The following is a 23,245-nucleotide window of genomic DNA, read 5'->3' as shown; positions in this document are numbered from 1 at the left end:
GAGGGAGGCATAGGATGAGTGGCCATGCATGGCAGACAAATGGCATGCATATCTGCTGAGGAGAGAGTCACAGCAGTAGGACAGCAGTAGTTCACCAGCTTCTGCATACAGACTCTCAACTGGGCTAGTGTGAAAGGCAGCAGTGGTCAAATGGATGCCACAATGGTGGATAGATTAAAAAACTAAAAATCCGCCTCGATTGCGAAAAAAGCACCTAGCGTTAACCCAGGTTTCGGCGTAGATAACTACACCTTCTTCAGAACAACAATAAAACCCACAAGTGCCTAAGAAGACCTTTGTCAATGATTAAAAGAACACCATAGGTATACCTTTATAAATGAAAATGAAAAGGAAAACACAAATAGTACATATGTACAAAGTCAAAACCACTACTTAACTTAGTAGTGTACGCTCCACCTCACACCGGCCTATGTTCGATGGACCAAGACCTGCCATAAACTTCAGCTACAAATGGTCGCTCACTTACAAGCCCAACCCGCTACCTATGCACATGTGCAAGACAAGGGAAGTTACTCGAATGCGCATGTGCATACGAATCCGAGAAAGTTTATACATGGATCGGGCCTAAATAGCCCATATATTCCCAACTGTGGATCAATGTATATCAAAAATTGAAATGGATAGAATAAGTGACAAGCTAAATAGGAGATGAAACCTAAAAATAACCGCACACAGTTGCTTATGCTAGGAAAGAAACATATATGGAGCTACCTATGACAACAGGAGGAACTCTTACAAACTATACCTAAAGCCAGTAGTTAGCCGGGGTGAGGGTGGGGGGGAGGGGGGGGGTGGCTGAGGGGACATAATCTAAAAGACATCGTGGTAATAAAGATATACAGATAAAACGTAAGGCGTTCTTCAAGGGGTTAAAATCACCTTCATCGTAAAAGGAAAATTAGGATAAAAAGAAAGAAGATGAACAGCTTGACCAACCGTGCTTGCCAGTCAGCGCACGCAAGTGAAAATCCACAGATCATCAGATTTACAAGTATGAAGAACAAATGAAAGGTGCGAAACCTTCAAAAAATTTTCTGTTTCTTAGTAGGAGTTGGTCGTTAAGGATATTGTCTTTAGCACGTTGCAGATGTTTAAAGATCTGCATTTCTTCCAAAACATCCAGTTTTAAGCCCTTAACCTCGGCATGAAGTAACTCGATATTAACTGGAGGGCTCGGCGCATGAGCCATTTGCACAAGGTGTTCCGCCTAAGTAGAGCCCTTAGTACCGTCACCGCTTCTAGTAGGAATATGCTCTTTATACCTGAGACCCAGAGCTCATCCTGTTTGCCCGATGTAAAATTTTGGACAATCCCCACATGTAATTTTATATACTCCTGATTGGCAAAGTTTATTGCTCTTATTCTGCAAGGAGTGGATTAAATTCCTATGTAAACTATTGTTAGTAGAATAGGCAACTGAAATTATGGGCTCTGAGTAAACGCCCCAATTTGTAGCTTATATTGCCTATGTAAGGGATAGATATCGTTGCCACTTGTTTGTCATCTAATGTATTCCCTAGGGTGAAGACTTAATAGGTTAAGGGCTTAAAACTGGATGTTTTGGAAGAAATGCAGATCTTTAAGCATCTGCAACATGTTAAAGATAATATCCTTAATGACCAAATCCTACTAAGAAACAGAAAATTTTTTTGAATGTTTCGCACCTTTAATTTGTTCTTCATACTTGTAAATCTGATGATCTGGGAATTTTTACATGCGTGCGCTGACTGGCAAGCACGGTTGGTCAAGCTGATCATCTTCTTTCTTTTTATCCTCATTTTCCTATTACGACAAAGGTGATTTTAACCCCTTGAACACATTACGTTTTATCCCTATATCTTTATTACCATGATGTCTTTAGATTACGTCCCCTCAGCGCACCTCCCACCCCCCCCCCACCCCCTCCAGGCTAACTACTGGCTTTAGGTATAGTTTTTAAGAGTTCCTCCTGTTGTCATAGGTAGCTCCATATATGTTTCTTTCCTAGCATAAGCAACTGTGTGCGGTTATTTTTAGGTTTCATCTCCTATTTAGCTCATCATTTATTCTGTCCATTCCAATTTTTGATATACATTGATCCACGGTTGGGAGTATATGGGCTATTTAGCCCCGACCCATGTATAAACTTTCTCGTATTCATATGCACATGCGCATTTGAGTAACTTCCCTTGTCTTGCGCATGTGCATAGGTAGCGGGTTGGGCTTGTAAGTGAGTGACCATTTGTAGCTGCAGTTTATGGCGGGTCATGGTCCATCGAACATAGGCCGGTGTGAGGTGGAGCGTACACTATTAAGTTAAGTAGTGGTTTTGACTTTGTACATATGTACTATTTGTGTTTTCCTTTTCATTTTCGTTTATAAGTATATAGCTATGGTGTTCTTTTAATCATTGACAAAGGTCTTCTTAGGCACTTGTGGGTTTTATTGTTGTTCTGAAGAAGGTGTAGTTATCTACGCCGAAACCTGGGTTAACACTAGGTGCTTTTTTCGCAATCGAGGCGGGTTTTTAGTTTTTTAATATATTAACCAACAATTGCTGACGTGCTGCGATGTTGAAGGTTCTTAAATGGTGGATAGTATTGAGATGGTGTAACATGGACGGACGACGTGCTGATGCAAAAATGAAATACCTATACTCATGTTTTGAACGGATCTGCTAGGTAAGACACATGGGAGTATCCAGAAAGTTTCCTATTGAGCATGAGCCCCAGGAATTTTGTAGTTTCAACAAATGGAAGCACAACAGGTCAAAGACATACAGATGGTGGGAGAAACCAATTGTGCCACCAGAAATTCATACAAACGGTTTTGTTAGTGGAAAAACGAAAGCCATTGTTGATGCTCCATGAATAAAGAGGATTGAGACCGCTAAAGACGCTGCTCAATGAGACAGGTCCCTGGAGAACTGCAATAGATGGCAAATTGTCAACAGAAAGAGAGCCAGAGATGCCCGGCTGGAGACAGGCCATTATAGGATTAATGGCAATAGCAAAGAGGATGACACTCATGATGGAGCCCTGAGGCACACTGTTCTCCTGGATAAAGGTGTCTAACAAGGCAGTATCTACATATACCCTGAAAAAAAGCCTTTTAAAAATTGGTGAAGGAAACAGGGCATCCAGCCAGGGAAGCCCCACGTGTAGACAGTTCGGAGGATACCAGTCCTCCAGCAGGTGTTGTAAGCTTTCTCCAAATTGATAAACATGGCCAAAGTCTCAGTTTTCCGCAGAAAAGTGCGCTCTAAATCCACACTGTGTAACAGTTAGTAAATTGCGACACGCGAGCCACCATACCAGCCAGGTATGAATCATACGTTCCATCACCTTGCAAACACAGCTGCTGAAAGAGATGGGGTGGTAGCTAGAAGGAAGGCATTTGTCCTTACTGGGCTTTGTTATGGGTATGACAGTGGCCTCAGGCCAGTGTCTGGAGGTCGGCAGGGTGATAATGAGAGGAGCTCGAAACCTCTATGAAATGGCAGCCCAAGGCATTGGAGATAGCAATAGGATCCACTACGACATCATCTGCTACTGTCAGGATGGAAATTGGGAAATGGACATTGATCCCAGAGAGCCATCACAGGTTGGCCCACATGATGGAAGAGGAAGTGGAACTGCTAAAAGAACTAGTGAGTGAAATCCAGTTAGCTTATTCGCTATAGGAAAGAGCAAAGCCTCCAGTTGGCTTTAGAAAGCTGCCATTTGGGTGAGCATGTAGGTGGGGTAGGAGTCAGCAATTGGATGGCAAGAGGGAAATGGTCGCTCGAGTACCATATGTGTCAGAGAGAATGGACCACTTGAGATGATGGGCAAGCTGGGCATTGCAGAAGGATAGGTCCACATGGGAATAGCTGTGAATGGAGTCTGAAAGGAACATGTGTGCTCCCGTGTTGAGGCAAATGACATTAAGTTGATTGAGAAGGTCAGCCACCAAGAGGGCACCTCACTGACCAGTTCTGGGCGAGTGCCAAAGGGTATAGTGTGCATTAAGGTCACCAAGCAGTAGAGGGGTGAGGGAGCTGCCCAGTAAGATGGAGTAAGTCTGCCCTGGTGACACTGAATGACGGAGGGATGTAAACGGTACAAAGGCAAAAGGTCAAGTAAGGAGGAAAAATGCAGACTGCAGCAGCGTGGAGCTGGGTAGTCAGGGAGATGGGGTGACAATGGACGTCATCCTGGATGAGCAGCATGACACCCGCATGAGATGGAATGCCTTCCTCTGGAGGAAGGACAAAGCGGACTGGGAAGAAATGTGAGAGCTCAAAGCAGTCGTGAGGACGCAATTTTGTTTCCTAGAGGCAGAGTACAGGTGGATGCTGTGATTCTAAGAGCAGACTTAAGTCTTCTTTGTTGGCTTGAAGGCGGCGAGCATTCCATTGGAGGAGAGTCATGACAAAGAAAAAATGAAAGGTTGTCACCCTGGCAGCTGTCAAGTGCCAGCCTTCGCAGACTCACTGCTACAGGGCACAGAGGCAGGAGGATCCTGCTGCATGAGGTCTGCAGAAGCATCGGCAGACTACTTCTGTCAGTTTGCGGAGTCCAGGGCAGAAAAACGGTTGGTGGTGCGCTCCAGCGACACGGAGGTCAGCTGGGCGAGGGTATTGTATCGACACAGTCGAGGAGGATCTCTGGGTTGGCGAAGGAGAAGACTGTTTACCTTTGTTTAACTTCGTGGAGCCTTTCTGGTTTGCTAAGGAAGACTCAGATGTTTGTTGGCTGGAGGGATGTAGTAAGTCTTCATGGGAGTTTTCCTTTTGTACATTCTGCCAGCCTGTTTGGTAGCAGGTGACTTCACCCCATGAGGTGAAAGTTTGGTGGCTTGTTGCACTGCTGGATGATTTCACAACCATGGTGCTAAATTTAAGGTCACATGTCTGCATGGCCATGTCCTTCATGGAGCAAAATGTAGCTAGAACAGTACTGTAGGTGTCAAATGGTAGCATGGAGGTTTTCCTACTAGTCAACAATTAAAAGTGACCGGGTAAGGCATTTTTTCCTTCACCCAGATCTCACAGACAGCCCTGTCATTGAGATACACAGGACAGTCTTGGGAGGAGATGGCATGGTCACTGTTGCATTTGATACAGCGGGGAGAAGGAGGCAGACAAACACCCTCGGGAGCATCCCTGCCACAGGTTACAGTTTTGGCAGGTGTTGACAGGACTCTATAGTGTGGTTGTAACGATGACACTGGTAGCAGAACATCGGGCTCAGAATGTACGGTTGTCCTGTGATATCATCATGGCCTGCTTTGACAGAAGCACCAATCTATCAAAATAAGAGTGCATGTGGGCACTAAGCATGCGTCGACTTTTTTCATCACCCAAGCATGCAATGACCCCGATCACAGAGGTATGTTTCGATTTCTGCCTCAGTCAGCTCATTGAGCAGCCTAATGTAAATAACACCTTGGTAAGAATTAAGGGTTCGATGGGCCTCGACACAAGCGGGACAGCTGTGGAGGAGTGAAGCTGCAAGCAATTGTTGTGCTTGAGAATCAGAAGTTGTCTCCAAAAGCAAAGCACTATTTCGTAACTGAGAGCAGGATTTCATAGGACCAGCAATTGCATCAACACCTTTCTGAGTAATAAACAGATTTACCGTAGCACAGGACTGACCGTCTCCAGTATGTGAAACCACAAGGAACCGTGGTGCAGCAGGGAAGGTCTTTAAATTGTTAGACTCATTCTGTTTATGTTTGGTATACGTTGACTGAACATGATTGGCTCATTGCGAGTAAATCCCCCTCAATTGCCATCATCTCCGATGGCATGCTCCTTCCAACTGTCCAACTGGAGGTCCCCCTCAGAAAGGGGTGCACCCACCTTACGTGATTATTCACACCTCAGGTCACACCTCCCGAACATTTGACAGAGGGACCAATCGGCAATGTAGGAAGGTAGCAGCTGAGGCAGTCACCCCTCCCTGGGTCTGGTCTACCAGTGGGTAAGTGTAAACCCTAACTGTCAACCCAGGGCCGGGAATTACAAGTTACTCAGTCACCTGTCACGTGTCAGATGTGTGGGCTTGCCTCCAGGAGCGCACAGGGAAGAAGAAGAAAAAGAGGAACCTCAAACACCGAAGTGGAGGAAGGATAGGAGAAAGGGAATGAAGAAAAGAAAGAAGGAATGAAAGACAGTGGAGAGACTGTTCTGATATTGGTGACTGAATATGCAGAACACATCTCCAACAACATCCCAGACATGTTCCCCAAGGGAGGAGAAAAAGAATAGCAAGAGGATAGACATGCAGCACGGAAGAGAAAAGATGCTACAAAGACCCCGTGGTAGCCAAGCATGAACCCACCAAAAAGTGGTGAGACCCTGGGGGGAAAATACCATACCTGATGCAGTTGTGGTAATAGCACCTTCTTGGCCAACTATATGTTCCTTTAGACGCTGCTCTAAAGGGAACTTACGGCGTTCCTCAGCCTCTTTCTTCCTCTGTATCTCCTCCCACTAAAAAGAAAAATCAGTTTGAATACATGTACTGTGTTAGTCTTGCAAAGCAAGGAATCAAGGTACAGTTACAGCTAAAAATAATCAAATGTATTTTAAAGTGAGAACTCAACTGCATGTTTAAGTCAGGAAGATATCTATTTTTCAAGCTAAAGACAAAAGAAGAAGTGGACCAGGTTAAAAAATAATTTTATTGACCTATTCATCTTTTTATATGTCTTTCTTGTTTGTATCAATATTATTTAAGGACATGAATAGCTGATGGCTACAACAGCAGTTACCATTATGATTGTGTAGCAACTAAACACGATAGAAGTCCCACAAAGCTCTAGGAATGCTTTTCATGCCATGACAAGGGTACTCTCATAAAACCAACAAATATCAAACTGAAATGAAAATCCTATTAATCTTGATGAGGAACTCTTGTTCCTTAACCAATATTTCCATGATGAATGGCATGTCTGCTAAGATTAACACAATATTAGAATGACTCAAGAGACAACACTATGGATATGCTCAAAAGCATGCAACACTGCTTTTAAAACTTCAAGAATTTACATTAAAGAATGGAAAATCCAGGATGGAATAATGACAATATCACAAAGTAAACTGCAACCCACTTTTCTGCTTTCTATGTGGGTGTGACAACTAAGAAGCTGTCAGAACGCATGTATGGACACCAATAAACTATGGCCAAGAGACAGCTGGACTACCCAGTCACTGAATATGGTGCCTAACCCAGTGTGCAATGACTACTTCACAGCCTGCACCATCTGGTTCCTTCCTATCGACACCAACTTTTCTCAGCTGCACAGGTAGGGAACTATCCCTGCAATACATCCTATGTTCCCATAACCTCCCTGGCCTCAACCTTCACTATTCCCTGTCCTTCCTCTACCTACGCTCCTCCCACTCCAGCAACACATAGCCTTCTATTCCACCAATGCATCAGTTAGTCTTCTTCCCCTCCTCTACCTATCTCCTTTCCCGCGATCACTCCACTTCATTTCAGTATGTGCTTGGAACTATTGATTTCATCTCACTTAGGATTTGGTAGTAGAAGTATTAACAAGCAGATCGTGATCACTGCTCAGCCTCCCTAGCTTGAAGCGTCAAAACATGTATGTTTCTGAAGTGTGTTTTAGACTGTTGCTGAGAAGACTGTGTATCTTCTGACTGCTAATTTCAGTGTGTTTCTCCTTAACGCTTCAGATATTTAAGAAATTTTGTGTAAGTTTATTCCTTTGGTAACGAGCTTCATAAACACACTTGGATAGTGACTGTGTGTATCATGTGGCTGCACAAGCTGTATTTAATCATACTGGAGCCGCAAATTATTGTCACCACCTGTTTGTTATGTTTACTGCCTTTAGACAGTTCTGTACATAGTATTTATTGAGATCTTTTAAGGTCTTTGAGTGAACCATTACACTTTATTGCCTTGTCGATTAACCAGCTGTTTTGCCAGCATTCATGTTTGTAAGTTTCATTACAAATTATCACCTCTTTTCCCTAGATTATTTCCAGGTATGCTTAAGTTCGCCAAGAGTACTGGGCTAGTCCTTTCTATAAATTATAATCATTTTTATGGTATTGTTACCTGGCTACAAAATGGTGTCCATTTTTTACGGGAGGGGCATTCATCTTTGTTTAATACCTGCCTTTACTTAGTATGTTTTGCCTTGTTTAGTTTACGAAAGGTTAATGTACCCTTCTGGTGTCTTAAGATAATTATTACACTGTGTTGTCTTGTTGTGTGAAACAGCATGATATTAACCCTGTAACTGGGGGTTTCCATAGCGATTTATCACAGTAGCTCTCCTGTAATGCGCTTAATTTGTCAGTGAAATAATTGCTGCTTTCCCTGCAATATCAGGGGCCTTTCCAACAGAAGGCTTATTGCATGGCTCTGTGATACATTTGGATGCACACCAGCTTAACTGTTTATTCTGATCTGAAATCTGAACAAAGTTGCCAGTGTTTTGACATTGTGCGGTCTTTCATCACTTAAAGGAAACTGGATCTTGTGACAGGACCTCCAATTTCAGTAAACATTCATGTGTGTGAAAATCTGTTTGTGTCTATGTTCTGGAGGGGCACAGCCTTTGTACTTGGGGTGACCATTTGTGAGGAGCCTTGAATTTTCTTGAGAGATAGGGGCGCGTTGTCAGCCACTGGGTGGTTCGTTTAGAAGCAGTGTTTGTTGTATGCTTTCCTGCCTGTTAAGATGCCCCTTTATTAGTAATTTCCTCTAACCCAAACATTTATGTTTCCTAATTCGTTTAGTGCATCAAACCATTCTCAGGACTGAAGACCATAACAACAACAACTACAACAATAATTCGTTTAGATAAGTACTGATGTGTCTGAATAACCTGTTCTGAAACCAGAGTTAATGATTTCTAGTAACTTTTCTTAAAGCTAGCACTGAAATTTGTTTATTTCTTCAAACAACAAGGATTAATATTATTGTTGTTTACTGTAAAGTAGGCATTTGGGAGACACTTTAATATTTAGTTCCAAACAAGGATTAATATTTTTATAAATGACAATTAATTGAAACCCTCAGCTGCCAACAGGTGTTGTTGATATACCTCGATGGGGAGAGCTGATAATGTGTGCCCTGACCGGGACTCGAACCAGGGATCTCCTGCTTACATGGCAGATGCTCTATCCATCTGAGCAGCTGAGGGTTTCAATTAATTATTTATTCTAGAGAAGCTGCATGGTCATCAATGGTACCTGTTCTTTCGAGAACAGTTACTATCTTCATATAAAATATTTTTATAATTTACTGTAAAGCAGGCTTTTGGGTGATACACTAACATTTGATACCAAACAGAGTTATTGTCTTTTATAATTTTTTTCAAAGGAAAAATCACTGTTCTGCATTAACCTGCCAGGATAAAAGTTTATTAAATGCAATTAAAAATTAGTTGGGTCATGAATGATGTTCGGTGTCGTGTTGTATCAGTCCTGATCCCAAGGCAACCAGGCATGGAGGCCGGATATCAGCTACGAAAACAGAGAGCTGAATGGCAAATTTAAATGGCACACCATCCATAATGACAGACAAATGCAGAACAAAATCAAAACCAGCATAATACCAACTATGCAAGATGCATTCAATGAATGCGAAAGTAATATCTTACTTGATGAGTTGTCAAGGCAAAGTCATAAAAAGCATTAATCCTGTGTATAACTGGCTAGTGCAACAGTCATCTGTCTAGATACTTGTTGGTTGTGGCGGCACCCAAACAGAAGATGATAAAATCAAGGCTGAAATACTAAATTCAGCCTCTCAAAAGCTGCTCCAACAAAGAAGATCACATTGCAGCTCCTACTTTGGTCAGTTACACAGATATGAAACCATCAGTTAGAGAAAAAAAATGAACATAGTACTGAATATGAGCATAACTAACTCAACAGAGGAAAGGGTGCTGGATCTTGTGGGGTGCATGAAAGATTGTGTATCGAATACTGCATGTACAAGAAATTTTTTCACTTCAACTGTGTATCACTACAGTGACAAAGTGTGCCATGTAACTGGAAAAAAGTACACATCTTTCCAATCCAGAAGTGTGGCGGAAAAGCAGCACAGAACTACAGATCTATTTCACTGATATCATTAAGTTGTGGAATTACACAAGTTATTTTGTGTGCATGATATTACTGCAGACTGAACAACTCATCTGTAGAAATTAATAAATTTTTGCAAGCACTAAACATGTTCTGCTTGTTCACAACATTCAGAACACAGAAGGTAATTCAACTCAGATTGATGCTATATTTCTTGGCTTCCAGAAAGATTTCGATTGAAGACTTCTTACTGAGCAAACAGAAACACGTAAATTGTTCTTAACTGAGAGACAGTTTCAAATGAAAGTAGTGTCAAATACCTAAGGTTAGTGTGACAGGACTGCTATTGTGCATAATACATATAAATCAACCACCAGGTAAGAAGGATAGCTCACAGAGGCAAACCACAGATTTCATTACTTACAGGGATGTAACATCAATAGAAAATTGTTATGAACTGCAAGGAGACTTTAAGGTGACTAGCACATGGTGCAAATATGTAAATCAGTCTGAACATAAATAAAAGTAATAAAATGTGTGTAAAGATGTACAAAGACCTGGTAATGTCTCACAACATGATCGGAAATCAATCACAGCCATCAACTATAGAAGACTATCTTGCCATTGTGATTCAAGTAGGAAAATCCAGATAAATCCAGCTGTTATGCCAGCAGATACCCCACTCAGATATATCGGAAGAATCCTAAGTGTAGTTCACACCTGACTGAGGTAGATTATAGATTATAAGTTTTATTTGAGCAATTCTGGAGTGTTATTTCATGACCTGGAATCCTTAGAACGTCGGATCGGTTGAACAGGAAGTGAAGACAGAGAGAGAGAGAGAGAGAGAGAGAGAGAGAGAGAGAGAGAGAGAGAGAATTCAAGTATTGTCTTTTATAGGATACATACATTTCATTCGTGCCATTTTAATGCTATGCAATTATTTCATGAATAATCATATTTGTGGTAAAACACACACCTTCAATTTCTTTTACTTTGTTCTCTTCTGCCAAGTTGTTTTAACTCAACATTGCTTCGCCTTCATTACAACCTTAAATTCATCTGAAAGGCACCCAAGTACTTGTCTTGACTGTAGAACAGATCAATACAAACTAAATTACTGACAGCCGGAAAGCAATTTCTGCAGGATGATTCTCTGTGACACCGTATAGTGACCGGAATCAAACAAAACCACAAACAATTCAAGAACCAGTGGAGACTGGACACCACAAGCCACCAAAGGGTAACAGGTGGACAATGTGAGACAATGGAGACGGCATGACAAAATAAAAAGTCCAGTGGACAAACCAAGATCAAAAACTATGATGCTGTCAATTCAGAACCATCACAACGATGCATAGTGAGACCAATACAAGTGCTGGGAAATCACATTGATTGTGGGGCTGCTGCATTGCTGGCTTTCAAGGGAAGCCATGCGTGCAGATGGGCGGGCACATGGGCCACGTCTAGAAGGTGTCGCTTGTAGCAGTGAATCAACACTTGCAGATACAGTCTTGCCGCCTGGCGACTGTCGTCAGCAATTTCCACGTCATCCATTGGGCCTTCAAATGCATCAGGCTGGGACACCAGGCACACGGTATGAAAGCTATTAACTTGTATTCACTAACCTTGGCAGCATGTGTCTCGAGGACATTGCGCATCTGCTGTGTACGAGCATAGGCAGCTGGTGGGTGTCCTCGGTCATTCTCCTGCGTGGGGTCGGCACCATGCTGCAGCAGTAGCTCCACAAGCTCCTGACTATCAGCCAAGACGGCATAATGCAATGCAGTGAAGCCACGGAATGAGGCTCGGTTACTCAGCATGTCATTGAATTCATCCTCTCGCTTTGCAAGCACTAGGCACAGATATGGAATTCAATTAATAGTAAGCAACTGTTGTTCAACATTATTCATAAAATGAAGAACTGAAAGAATTTTATCAATTGCAAGGTACAGCTTTATATTTTAAGTGAAAAGACAAAAAATAGTAATTATTTGTTTCATAACATACACTTACTAATAATCTGATTATGGTAAATGAGATACAACAAAAATTAGTAACATCACTCACTCATATAAAACTTTAGGCTAAAGAGATTGAGTAGTGGTTTAAAATTAATAGTTTTATTGATGAGAACGAACATTTATATTTATATACTATGAGTAATGATCAATGACATTCTTCTTAAATGAAGAATTTGACCTTCATGAACATTCCATAATAAGTGCCTGCTGCCTCTTATTACACAAATTCAAGCATCATTTTGATCATTTGCTAAACAAATTGGAACACTGCATTGAAAAGTGTATCATTTCTATGGTGGAGTCTTAGGCAGTTTCTTTTTCAGTAGACGATTATCAAGAGGGAGCACGCAATTACCTTAATTGAACAATCAACATGATTTTTGTGAATAGTTTTGATATGCTGTATAAAAGGATTATTTCATAGATGTATGGTAGAGTATTATTGAAAGTTCCAGGTTTTTAGATAATGAAAATCGGGATTCTTTTGGATGTATAGCACACACAACTTTTCTGATTGTTTTCTAGAGTATAGGTAAGTGTCCTCAAAAAACAATGCCAATGATGAAAAGTAACAATCATGTGCAATTTCCCATGAGTCCATTCCAGTGGCATTGGATAATACTTGCACTGCAAAAGTAAACCTACATATTCATGAGGTAGGTAATCAGTATCAGTTGGCTTCTTATCTAATAGTCCTGGAAATCTGGTAAATCCCACTTCTGCTATATCATTATCTTTACAGCTTAAGTTAATCTTCTTACAGTTCCACTTTCATGTCTTGAACTGTTCCATTTGCATTTCTGAAGTGTTTCAAGTCAACCTGTTTATCTGGAATCCTGTTTCTAAGTGTATTAATGATGCAGTCAGTTTTTTTTCTGCTTGACAATTTTCAGTTACTGTAGATGTATCATTTGCTAACAGAACACATTAAGAGTTGACGTATTAAAATAAGACAAAGAGGGTAGGACCAAGACTAGCGCACTGAGGAACACCTTGTGTTACTGTACTTAATTTTGAAGGATAATTTACTCACCTGTCTAGTATACTGGTATACTATACCACACTGTCCCTAACCCATACTTATCAGTTTTATGGATCAGCAGAGTGTGGATTACTGGGGCAAAATCTTGTGTGAGGATGGAGAAGATTTCTGGATTTCTGCTACTTTGTTATCCTTGTATAGTGATGCACTATTTTTCTCAATGATTTTATTACTCATGTTTTTTCCTTACTGGAAACCAAACTGGTATTCCAAAATAATTTTCTACACAAAAATCTGATATCTGGGTAGCATCTATCTTCTCACATACTTTTGACAAGACAGGAAGAAAGATACGGTGATAATTACCAATATCTTCCTTGCCCATTTCTTGTCAAGTTGTTTCATTGCTGCATATTTTAATGTTGTTGTTGTACTTATTGCTGTTTTTGAGTGGGCCTCTGTATGAAGATTGGTTTGATGCAGCGGTCCATGCTAGGCTATATTTTTTCTTTTTTTCTTTTTTTTTTTTCAGGGCGCACAACTACAGTGGTCATTAGCACCCAGACTAAATTATGAATGCACTGCGAGGCACAATGTTAAAACAGCAACTAAAAAGGACAACACTATAAAAGGCACATTAACAAGCAAGGGATTAAAAGGAAACAGCATAATAAAATTTCCTTAGACAGGTTCATCAAGTGGATAAAACGAAGAACGCGAGGAGCTGCTCCTGGGTCACCTGCTAAAATTTCATCCAGAGTACATGGCAGGCCAAGATCAATGCGCAGTGTATTAAAATTCGGACACCACGTTAAAATGTGGCGTACCGTCAGCAATTGCCCACATGGACAGAACGGCGCCGGCGCAGCCATAAGCAGATCGCGGTGGCTGAACCGGCAGTGTCCAATCCGTAACCGGGCCAAAATGATCTCCTCCCGCCGAGAAGGGCGTGAAGAGGTCGTCCAAGCCGTGGGGAGAGTTTCAAGGCCCGAAGCTTGTTTTCAGTAAATGTACACCAATTGGCATGCCACAGCGATAAAATGCACTGACAAATGACCCTGCTAAAATCAGATGAAGGCACACAACAAGAAGCTGGCCGAGGCTGGAGAACCGCAGCCTTGGGCACGAAAGGGTGAACCGGATACGGATCACTGAGGAACTGGATGGCGCTCACTGAATCCGAGCAGATGACATAAGAAGAACATCGGTGGCGGCGGATGTAAAGAACAACCTGATAGAGGGCAAATAGCTCAGCTGTGAAGACCGAACAATGGCCATGGAGTCGGTATTTGAAACTGTGTGCCTTGACAATAAAAGAACACCCAACACCGTCATTGATCTTAATGCCATCCGTATAAATGAAGATCATATTAATGAACTTCGAACGAAGTTCGATAAACCGTGAGCGGTATACCGAAGCTGGGGTAACCTCCTTTGGGAGCGAGCTGAGGTCAAGGTGAACGTGAACCTGAGCCATGAGCCAAGGTGGCGTTTGGCTCTCGCCCACTCTAAAGGTTGCAGGGAGGGGAAAATCAAGTTGCTGAAGGAGGTGACGAAAGTGAACTCCAGGGGGTATCAGGGCAGATACATACAACCTGTATTGACAGTTGAGAGAGTTGTCAAAAAAGGAACGATAAGATGGGTGGTCGGTCATTGATAATAGCCGACAGGCATACCGACAAAGCAGTATATCGCACTGGTAGGTTAGTGGCAATTCACCGGCTTCAGGATGAAGACTCTTGACGGGACTAGTATAGAGCGCTCTGATCGCAAGATGTAACACCCGATGTTGTATAGAGTTGAGGCGGCGTAAGATGGATGGCCGTGCAGAGGAGTATACAAAGCTCCCATAAGCCAGCTTTGAGCGGACGATCGACCGATACAGGCGAAGTAGGACGGTTCAATCCGCTCCCCACGACGTACCGCTGAGAACACGGAGGACATTTAGGGAATGGGTACAACGGGCAGCCAAATATGACACATGTGGAGACCAGCTAAGTTTCCTGTCAAATGTAAGACCTAAAAATTTTGTTGTCTCCACGAATACGAGAGCAACGGGACCGAGATGTAAGGACGGTGGGAGAAACTCTTTGTAGCGCCAGAAGTTAATACAGACCGTCTTCTCGGCACAAAAACGGAAGAAATTTGTGACACTCCAGGAGTAAAGACTGTTAAGACAACACTGAAGACAGCGCTCCAGGAAACATGTACGCTGCACGCTGCAGTAGATGGTAAAATAGTCCATGGAAAGGGAGCCTGATACATCAGCTGGGAGGCAATCCACTATTGGATTGATCGCTATGGTGAAGAGAGTGACGCTCAAAACTGAGCCCTGTGGCACCCCATTCTCCTGGCGAAAGGTGTCGGACAGGACAGAACCTACATGTACCCTGAACTTTCGATCCATTAAAAATGCACAAATGAAAAGAGGGAGGTGACCATGACGGCCCCATGTATGCATGGTGCGGAGAATGCCAGCACTCCAACAGGTGTCGTAAGCCTTCTCCAAATCAAAGAACACAGCCACTGTCTGGCACTTCCGCAAGAAGTTATTCATAATGAAGGTCGACAAGGTAACCAGATGGTCAACAGCAGAGCGGCGCATGCGAAATCCACATTGTACATTGGTAAGGAGGCGTCAAGATTCGAGCAGCCAAACCAAATGAGAGTTAACTATTCGTTCCAGCACTTTACAGACGGGTCAATAGATTTGCGCCAGCATATGGGAACATGACCTTCAATCCAGATGCGATTGTAAGTACGAAGAAGGAAACCTTTATCCGCACGAGAATGGTTCTTCAGCATCTGAATATGAACAGAATCAGGCCCTGGAGCGGAGGACCGTGACCGGGCAAGTGCATTTTCGAGTTCCCGCATGGTGAAAGGGACATTATAACTTTCACGATTCGAGGAGCGGAAGTTAGGTGGCCTTGCCTCCTCTACCTGTTTTCGGGGAAGGAAGGCAAGGTGGTAATGAGCAGAGCTTGAAACCTCTGCGAAAAATCAGCCGAAGGCATGGGAGACATTCTCAGGGGCCACAAGGACGTCATTCGCGACCATCAAGCCAGAAACTGGTGAGTGGACCTTAGTGCCAGATAGCCGGCGCAGGGTACCCCAGACAACAGAAGGAGTAAAACTGTTGAAGGAGCTTTTGAAAGAAGCCCAGCTGGCTTTCTTGCTTTCTTTAATAACACGATGACACTGCGCACGTGATCGTTTATAATTAATACAATTTGCCATCGTATGGTGGCATTTAAAGGTGCGTAAAGCACGTCATTGAACACGTATAGCATCTCTACATGCTGCGGTCCACCAGGGGACTGGTACGCGACGTGGAGAAGAAGTAGTATGAGGGATGGAATATTCAGCAGCAGTGAGAATGACTTCCGTGAGGTGTGCTACCTGACTATTGCAGCTTGTGAAGTTTTGATCCTGAAATGTCGCCCTGGAATAGAAGAGTCCCCAGTCTGCTTTGGAGATGTTGCAACTAGTTGAGCATGGAGATGGAGTATGATGCAGGAGATGGATAACACAAGGGAAGTGGTCGCTCGAATACGTATCAGAAAGAGTGTACCACTCAAACCGACGTGCAAGTTGGGTAGTACATATAGAGAGGTCTAAATGGGAATAGGTGTGAGTTGTGTCTGAAAGAAAAGTAGAGGCGCCAGTATTGAGGCAGACAAGATTGAGGTGGTTGAAAAGGTCTGCTAACAGGGAGCCTCTCGGGCAGGATGCTGGAGAGCCCCAAAGGGGATGGTGGGCACTGAAGTCTCCAGTCAACAAAAATGGTGCAGGTAGCTGAGCAATAATATGCATCATGTCTGCCCTAGTAACGGCAGACGACGATGGAGTGTAAACAGTACAAATGGAAAATGTGAAAGTGGGGAGAGTAATTCGAACGGTAACTGCCTGGATATCGGTGTGCAATGTGATGGGATCATAGTAGATATCATCCCGGACCAGCAACATAACCCCTCCATGAGCCGGAATACCTGCCACAAGGGGTAGGTCAAAACACACAGAGGTATAGTGTGCCAAGTCAATATGATCGCATGGGTGTAGCTTCGTTTCCTGGAGAGCTACTAGGAGCGGCCAGTGCAAGCATGGCAGCAACTTTAAGTCCTCTCAGTTGGAGCGAATGTCGTGAATATTCCAATGAAGAAGTGCCATCATGCGAAGAAAAAGAAACAGGAGAAGCAAGAAGGGGTCACCTCGAAGGCCGCTGGGGGCCTGGCTTCGAACGAGCACTGCTGCTGCTATCAATAGGCGGAGAGTCATCGTCCATTTTCTCAATAGGTTCGTCGGCCACCATGTTAAGATGGTCGGGAGGGGGAGCTTCCTCCGCCGGTGAACAGCCAGATGTTTGGCGACCAGTGGTGTGGCCAGGCGAAATGGATGACGACCTGGGGCGGCAACTGCTGGGTGGCGCAGGTGAAGAAACACGCCGTGGTGGAGAAGGAGAACTTTTCTTCCTATGAGCCTTCTTGGAAGGTCATTTAGTTAAAGTACTGGTCAATGGCTAGGAGCTTGGGGTATGTACGAAGTCTTCACGAGACGGTTCCTCCTTGAAGGCCAGTGCATCTGACTTCTGGGTCTTAGTCTTGGCAGAAGCTGATGAAGGTGCTTGTGTCTTAGGGGTGACGGGAGGAAGAGGAGACGTTGACCGGGCGATCTTAGCACTGGCCGAATGGACGAACGTAGCGCTAAAGGTCAGATCGCATGTCTGCATCAATACCTCCCTGGTAGGCCGAGGAGAGGCGAGGACGGTACTGTATTTCCCCGCTGGGAGCAGCGTGGGCTTCCTACTAGCAAAAAGCTTGCGAGCAGCTGAGGTGGACACTCTCTCTTTGAGCCGAATTTCCTGTATACAGCGTTCATCCTTGTAGATGGGACAGTTGCGGGAGGACGCTGCATGGTCACCCTGACAGTTCACGCAACGAGGAGACGGAGGTGGAAAGGCACCCTCATGGGCGTCCCTGCCACAAGTGACGCATTTAGACGCATTAGAACAAGACTGGTGGGTGTGGTTAAAATGCTGACACTGGTAGCAGCACGTAGGTGTCGGGACATAGGGGCGAACAGAAATAACCTCATAGCCCGCTTTGATGCGCGACAGCAGCTGAACACTATTAAAGGTCAAGAAAAGTGTCCGGGTCAGTACAAGGTCATTGTCGACATTTTCCATGACCCTAAGGACAGCCATCATGCCCTGCTTAGCGAGAAAAGGCTGAATCTCCTCGTCAGTCAATCCGTCGAGTGATCTAGTAGATACCACACCACGCGACGAATTCAAAGTGCGGTGAGCCTCCACCCAGACAGGGAACGTGAACAGGAGTGTGGCCCGAAGGAGTTTTTGTGCCTGAAAGGCGCTTTCAGTTTCCAACAACAAGGTACTGTTACGCATCCTGGTACAAGACTTGACAGGTCCGGCTATGGCATCTACGCCCTTCTGAATAACTGAATAACAAAAGGGTTGACAGATGAAAAATCTTTTCCATCCTCAGATCTAGAAACTACAAGGAACTTTGGGGCAGGCAGTAGTACTTTTGTCACTACTGGCTGGTCAAGTTTCCGTTTTTGGGCAGAAGTCGAGAGAGATGAAGAAGAAGAAGAAGAAGAAGAAGAAAAAGAAGAAGAGAAATCCATTGCAGAGGAATTCCCCATGATTGGCAGCGTCTCTGATGGCGCGCTCCTTTCTTGTGGGGAGCCTCTCAGAAGGCGCTCCCACCTTAGGTGAATGTTTACACCGCAGGTCACACCTCCCGAGAAATGGACAGAGGGACCAATCGGCATGGTCAGAAGATGTCAGCCAGCTAGGGCAATCACCTCTCCCCGGGCCTGGCCTTTACCAGGGGGTACACATGGGCCCTACTTGTCTACCCAGAGCGGGGAATTACGCTTTACCCCATCACTGGCTACACGTGCGAACATGTGGGTCGGCCTTCAGGCAAGCACAGGGATGAAAGAAGAATAGGGGAAAAAAAGGGAGAGAGGGAGAGAAAGGATAGACTGTCTCAAACGCCAAGGCAGAGACCATAGGGTGGACAAGAAGGCAAGGGGAAGAAGGCAAGGGGAAGAAGGCAAGGGGAAGAAGGCAAGGGGAAGAAGGCAAGGGGAAGAAGGCAAGGGGAAGACGGCAAGGCAAAAAGTAAAGAAGACAGTGAGAGAGGGAGAAGGACAAAGAAAGGAAACAAACAAAGGAAGGAAGAAACAAGAATAAGTGAAAAACCAAAATGACCACAAATGTAAGTCGTTGAACCACCCATCTCCGGATGCAGGCGCAAACTACCCCTTGAGGGGGAGGGACTCCTTTTAGTCGCCTCTTACGACAGGCAGGAATACCTCGGGCCTATTCTTACCCCGGACCCATAGGGGGGCTAGGCTATCCTGTGCAAGCCACTTCACCTCTGGAAAACTACAGCAACCTACAACTAACTTCAGGAAGTGTGGTGGAATTTATGTTATTTTCTTGAGTTTGTTATTGGGGGGAGGGGGTAGTTAATTTGCCACTTGTAGAGTAATAAAATGGAATAACACAAAATGAAGAGTGTGATACAGGCCATACTGTAGCAACCGATACTAAGTCCTGATGTAAACACAAACTTTCACAACTGAATAGGCACATATTGTAACAATATTAGTCAATGGAATTAATGAAACCTGAGATACCTGGAACTAAATATTAATCAAATACAGTAAAAATTATGATGAAATATTGTTTCCATCTGAAAATATATGTTACAAATGTTAAAACTTGTATTTACAAAAGTCGTACACAGAAATCTGCTTTTCATTATTGTTCAACTATGTGTAAAGATCCAGGATTTATGTTAGTATCAAAATTAAACCCACATTTAAAAAGTTATAAACATTTCAAAATCAAACATTATTATGAAAATATATTTCATGTATTTTGATAAAGATAACTATGATATGTTGGTATGTTAATTATACTGAAAACATCAGAACAAATTATAAGTTCAAATTCTGTTACTTCTGAAACACATTTCAACTTGTAATTGTAAACTGTAAAATTACTATCTGAAACAATTAATGCTTTTATATTCTGACTGTTAAACTATACACACGGACCAGGGCAGTAGCCCTGACATAACTAGTATTGTCTCAGATTTTGTAGAGCCAATCTTATGTCATCTTTGTAGAACAAATAAATAAGTTATTAAGCTCATTTTAGTTTCAGATACATCATTTATTAGAATTCGTTAACCGATATGTTTCAATCCTAATCTTACAGAGAGCTTAACACTTTCTTACAGGTGGAGATATCTGAAGCGATGAGAGAGACACCCAAATTACGATCATCAGGAAACAGAAAGTGAAGTATCTATTCTTGGGAGACACAAAAGAGAGATATATTTTATATTTCCCCTCCACCTATGCAGAAGGCAGAATCACAGTTATATCCTTAATTATCTGGTGGCTGTTGAGAGAATCACTGCATACAAGAGCTTCTTGAATGGAGCTAATTTTGATTTATATGAAGGTTCTAACAGAGCTAAGCTCACCACACAAAGTATTAGTCACCCTTTGTCCACACACAGATGAATCGTTATTGAGCCTTTGCAGATGATGCAAAAATCAAGTCAGGTGCTCAACCGTGCACTCACTGCACTACATGATCATAAGGCAGTGGTGATCAGCAAGACATCTGTGTATCAAGTGAACTCTGTGTGTAAACATGCGTAAAAGCAAGGATGTGACAGAGCGGTAACAAGGGGGCAACCGTGTTTGGCCATGCCTATGGCCTTACAGTGTGTGACGTTACTGGATTTGTTGGTGTTTCAAAGTGGTGGTGGTGGTGGTGGTGGTGGTGGTGGTGGTGGTGGTGGTGGTGGTTGTTGGGATGTTTAAGGGGGACTAAACAGCAAAGGTCATCAGTCCCCCATTCCAAAAACAGGCGAGCAGAAAATCGGCGAAGCAGGTAAAAACCAAAGGGGGGAGGAGACGCCCCCCAGGCGCTAAAACAACACAAATGCAGCAACAAACACTACAGACAAGAAGAGTACAGAGGAACACCAGACAGAAAGGAACAGAAGAAAATAAGACGGCCGGAGACTGGTTGACTGACCACAAGAACAAAAAAAAGGGAAAGAGTCAACCATCCGACGACACACCAAAAACGCAACAAATATGGAGAGACGTGAGGACAAAAGACACAGAAAGGGAAAGGTGCAGGACCGCCCTAAATTGAACCATAAAAAGTACTGCCATGGATAAAATTTAAAACGTTGTCAGCCATGGAGGCATCGTCACATAAAACCAAAGGCAAAGTGCCTGGGAGATTAAAAGACTGCCGGAGGGTGCGCAGTCGGGGACACTCCAGCAAAATGTGGGCGACCGTCAGCCGGAACCCACACCGACACAGGGGCGTATCCTCCTGACGCAAAAGATGGCCGCGCGTCAGGTAGGTATGGCCGATGCGGAGCCGACACAGGATTACAGAGTCCCTGCGAGAAGCCCGCAGGGAGGAGCGCCACACATCGGTCGTCTCCTTGACAGCCCGCAGTTTCTTCAGGGATGTCATGCCACGCCACTCAGTAGTTCACATCCCAAGCACCTTATGGCGCAACCCCAGCTGCTGATCGAGAGCCGTGAGGCCGATTTCCAAAGCTGGGGCGTCGATCGCCCCTTTGGCCAGCCTGTAGACACGTTCGCTCCCCGGGATGCCAACGTGACCTGGCGTCCAAATAAAGACCACCGAACGACCAGAGCGGGTAATGGCGGAAACAGACTCCTGAATAGACGACACCAGAGGAGAAGAGGTATAGCAGCGGTCGATGGCCTGGAGGCTGCTCAGGGAGTCGCTGCAGATGACGATGGACGTATCTGAGCAGGAACGCATATGCTCAAGAGCGCGGGCAATATGGCCACCAGCTCTGCAGTAAAAATACTGCAGCCAGCCGGCAAGGAGCGCTGTTCAACATGGGCAGCATGAGCAAAAGTGTAGGCAGTGCGACCATCAACCAGGGAACCATCAGTGAAGACAGTCTCACAGCCCGAAAATGGGGCGAGGAGCGCAAGAAAATGACAATGGAGGGCCACAGGCGGAACCGAGTCCTTGGGTCCCTGTGCCAAGTCCAGACGGACGGACAGCTGGGGCAAACACCAGGGAGGCGTAGGTGCACAGACCCGGAAGGGAGGCAGAAGAGGGAATGACCCCAGTTCCGACAGCAGGGACTGGACGCGGACAGCTATGGAAAGCCCAGACCTAGGTCGCCGTTCGGGCAGATGGAGGACCATGGCAGGGAATAGCAGGCGATGATTGGGATGGCCCGGCGAGCAATGCACGTGGACAGCATAGTCGGCGCGCAGTCGATGGCAGCGAATACGCAGTGGGGGAACCCCGGCCTCCACCAGTAGACTATCCACGGGGCTCGCATGAAAAGCGCCAGTGGCAAGCCGAACCCCACAGTGGTGTATAAGGGTGATGCAGACCCATAGGCCAGGCTCCCATAATCAAGCCGGGACTGCACAAGGGCTCTGTACAATCACAGCAGCGTGCAGCGATCTGCACCCCAAGACGTGTGGCTAAGGCAGCGGAGGGCGTTGAGGTGCCGCCAGCATTTTTGCTTCAGCTGAGTAATATGAGGAACCCATGTGAGCCGGGCATCAATCACGAGTCCCAAGAAGCGGCAAGTGTCCACCATTCCAAGCAGGTGGCCGTCGAGGTAAAGTTCAGGATGAGGGTGGACCGTCCGACGCCTGCAGAAGTGCATAACTCGAGTCTTGGCTGCAGAGAACTGAAAACCATGAGTCAGAGCCCATGATGCTGCCTCGCGAACGGCGACTTGCAGCCTGCGTTTGGCAACTCCTGTAGTCGTGGAGCTAAAGGAGATGCAGAAGTCATCGGCATACAAAGAAGGAGACACCGACGACCCCACGGCTGCAGCCAGACCATTAATGGCCACTAGAAATAAGGAGACGCTCAACACCGAGCCCTGCAGCACCCCATTTTCCTGTATATAAGACGAATTAGAGGCGGCACCCACTTGCACCCGGACAGAGCGGCGCAATAAAAAGGTTTGAAGAAAAGCCGGGAGCTGACCACGAAGACCCCACTCATGCAACGTAGCAAGGATGTGATGCCTCCATGTGGTGTCATACGCCTTCCGCAGATCAAAAAATACAGCAACAAGATGCTGACGTCGGGCCAAGGCCATA

At 44.6% G+C, this 23,245-nt stretch overlaps 1 protein-coding gene across 1 annotated transcript in view; it reads right to left on the bottom strand.

Moving 5' to 3' along the window:
- The window catches only part of LOC124802651 (caseinolytic peptidase B protein homolog), a 91,393-nt gene that overhangs the window by 35,834 nt on the left and 32,314 nt on the right, over positions 1-23,245 (bottom strand). The window contains exons 4-5 of the mRNA XM_047263556.1: positions 11,686-11,912; positions 6,364-6,478 (exon numbers count right to left, since the gene is read on the bottom strand). Coding sequence (XP_047119512.1) covers positions 6,364-6,478; positions 11,686-11,912 — 342 coding nt within the window. The remainder of the gene's footprint in view (positions 1-6,363; positions 6,479-11,685; positions 11,913-23,245) is intronic.

This window comes from Schistocerca piceifrons, chromosome 6 (genome assembly GCF_021461385.2).
Source record: "Schistocerca piceifrons isolate TAMUIC-IGC-003096 chromosome 6, iqSchPice1.1, whole genome shotgun sequence".
NCBI lineage: Eukaryota > Metazoa > Arthropoda > Insecta > Orthoptera > Acrididae > Schistocerca > Schistocerca piceifrons.
The sequence above is the reverse complement of the archived record's forward strand: the minus strand, read 5'-3'. Positions and strand labels throughout refer to the sequence as shown.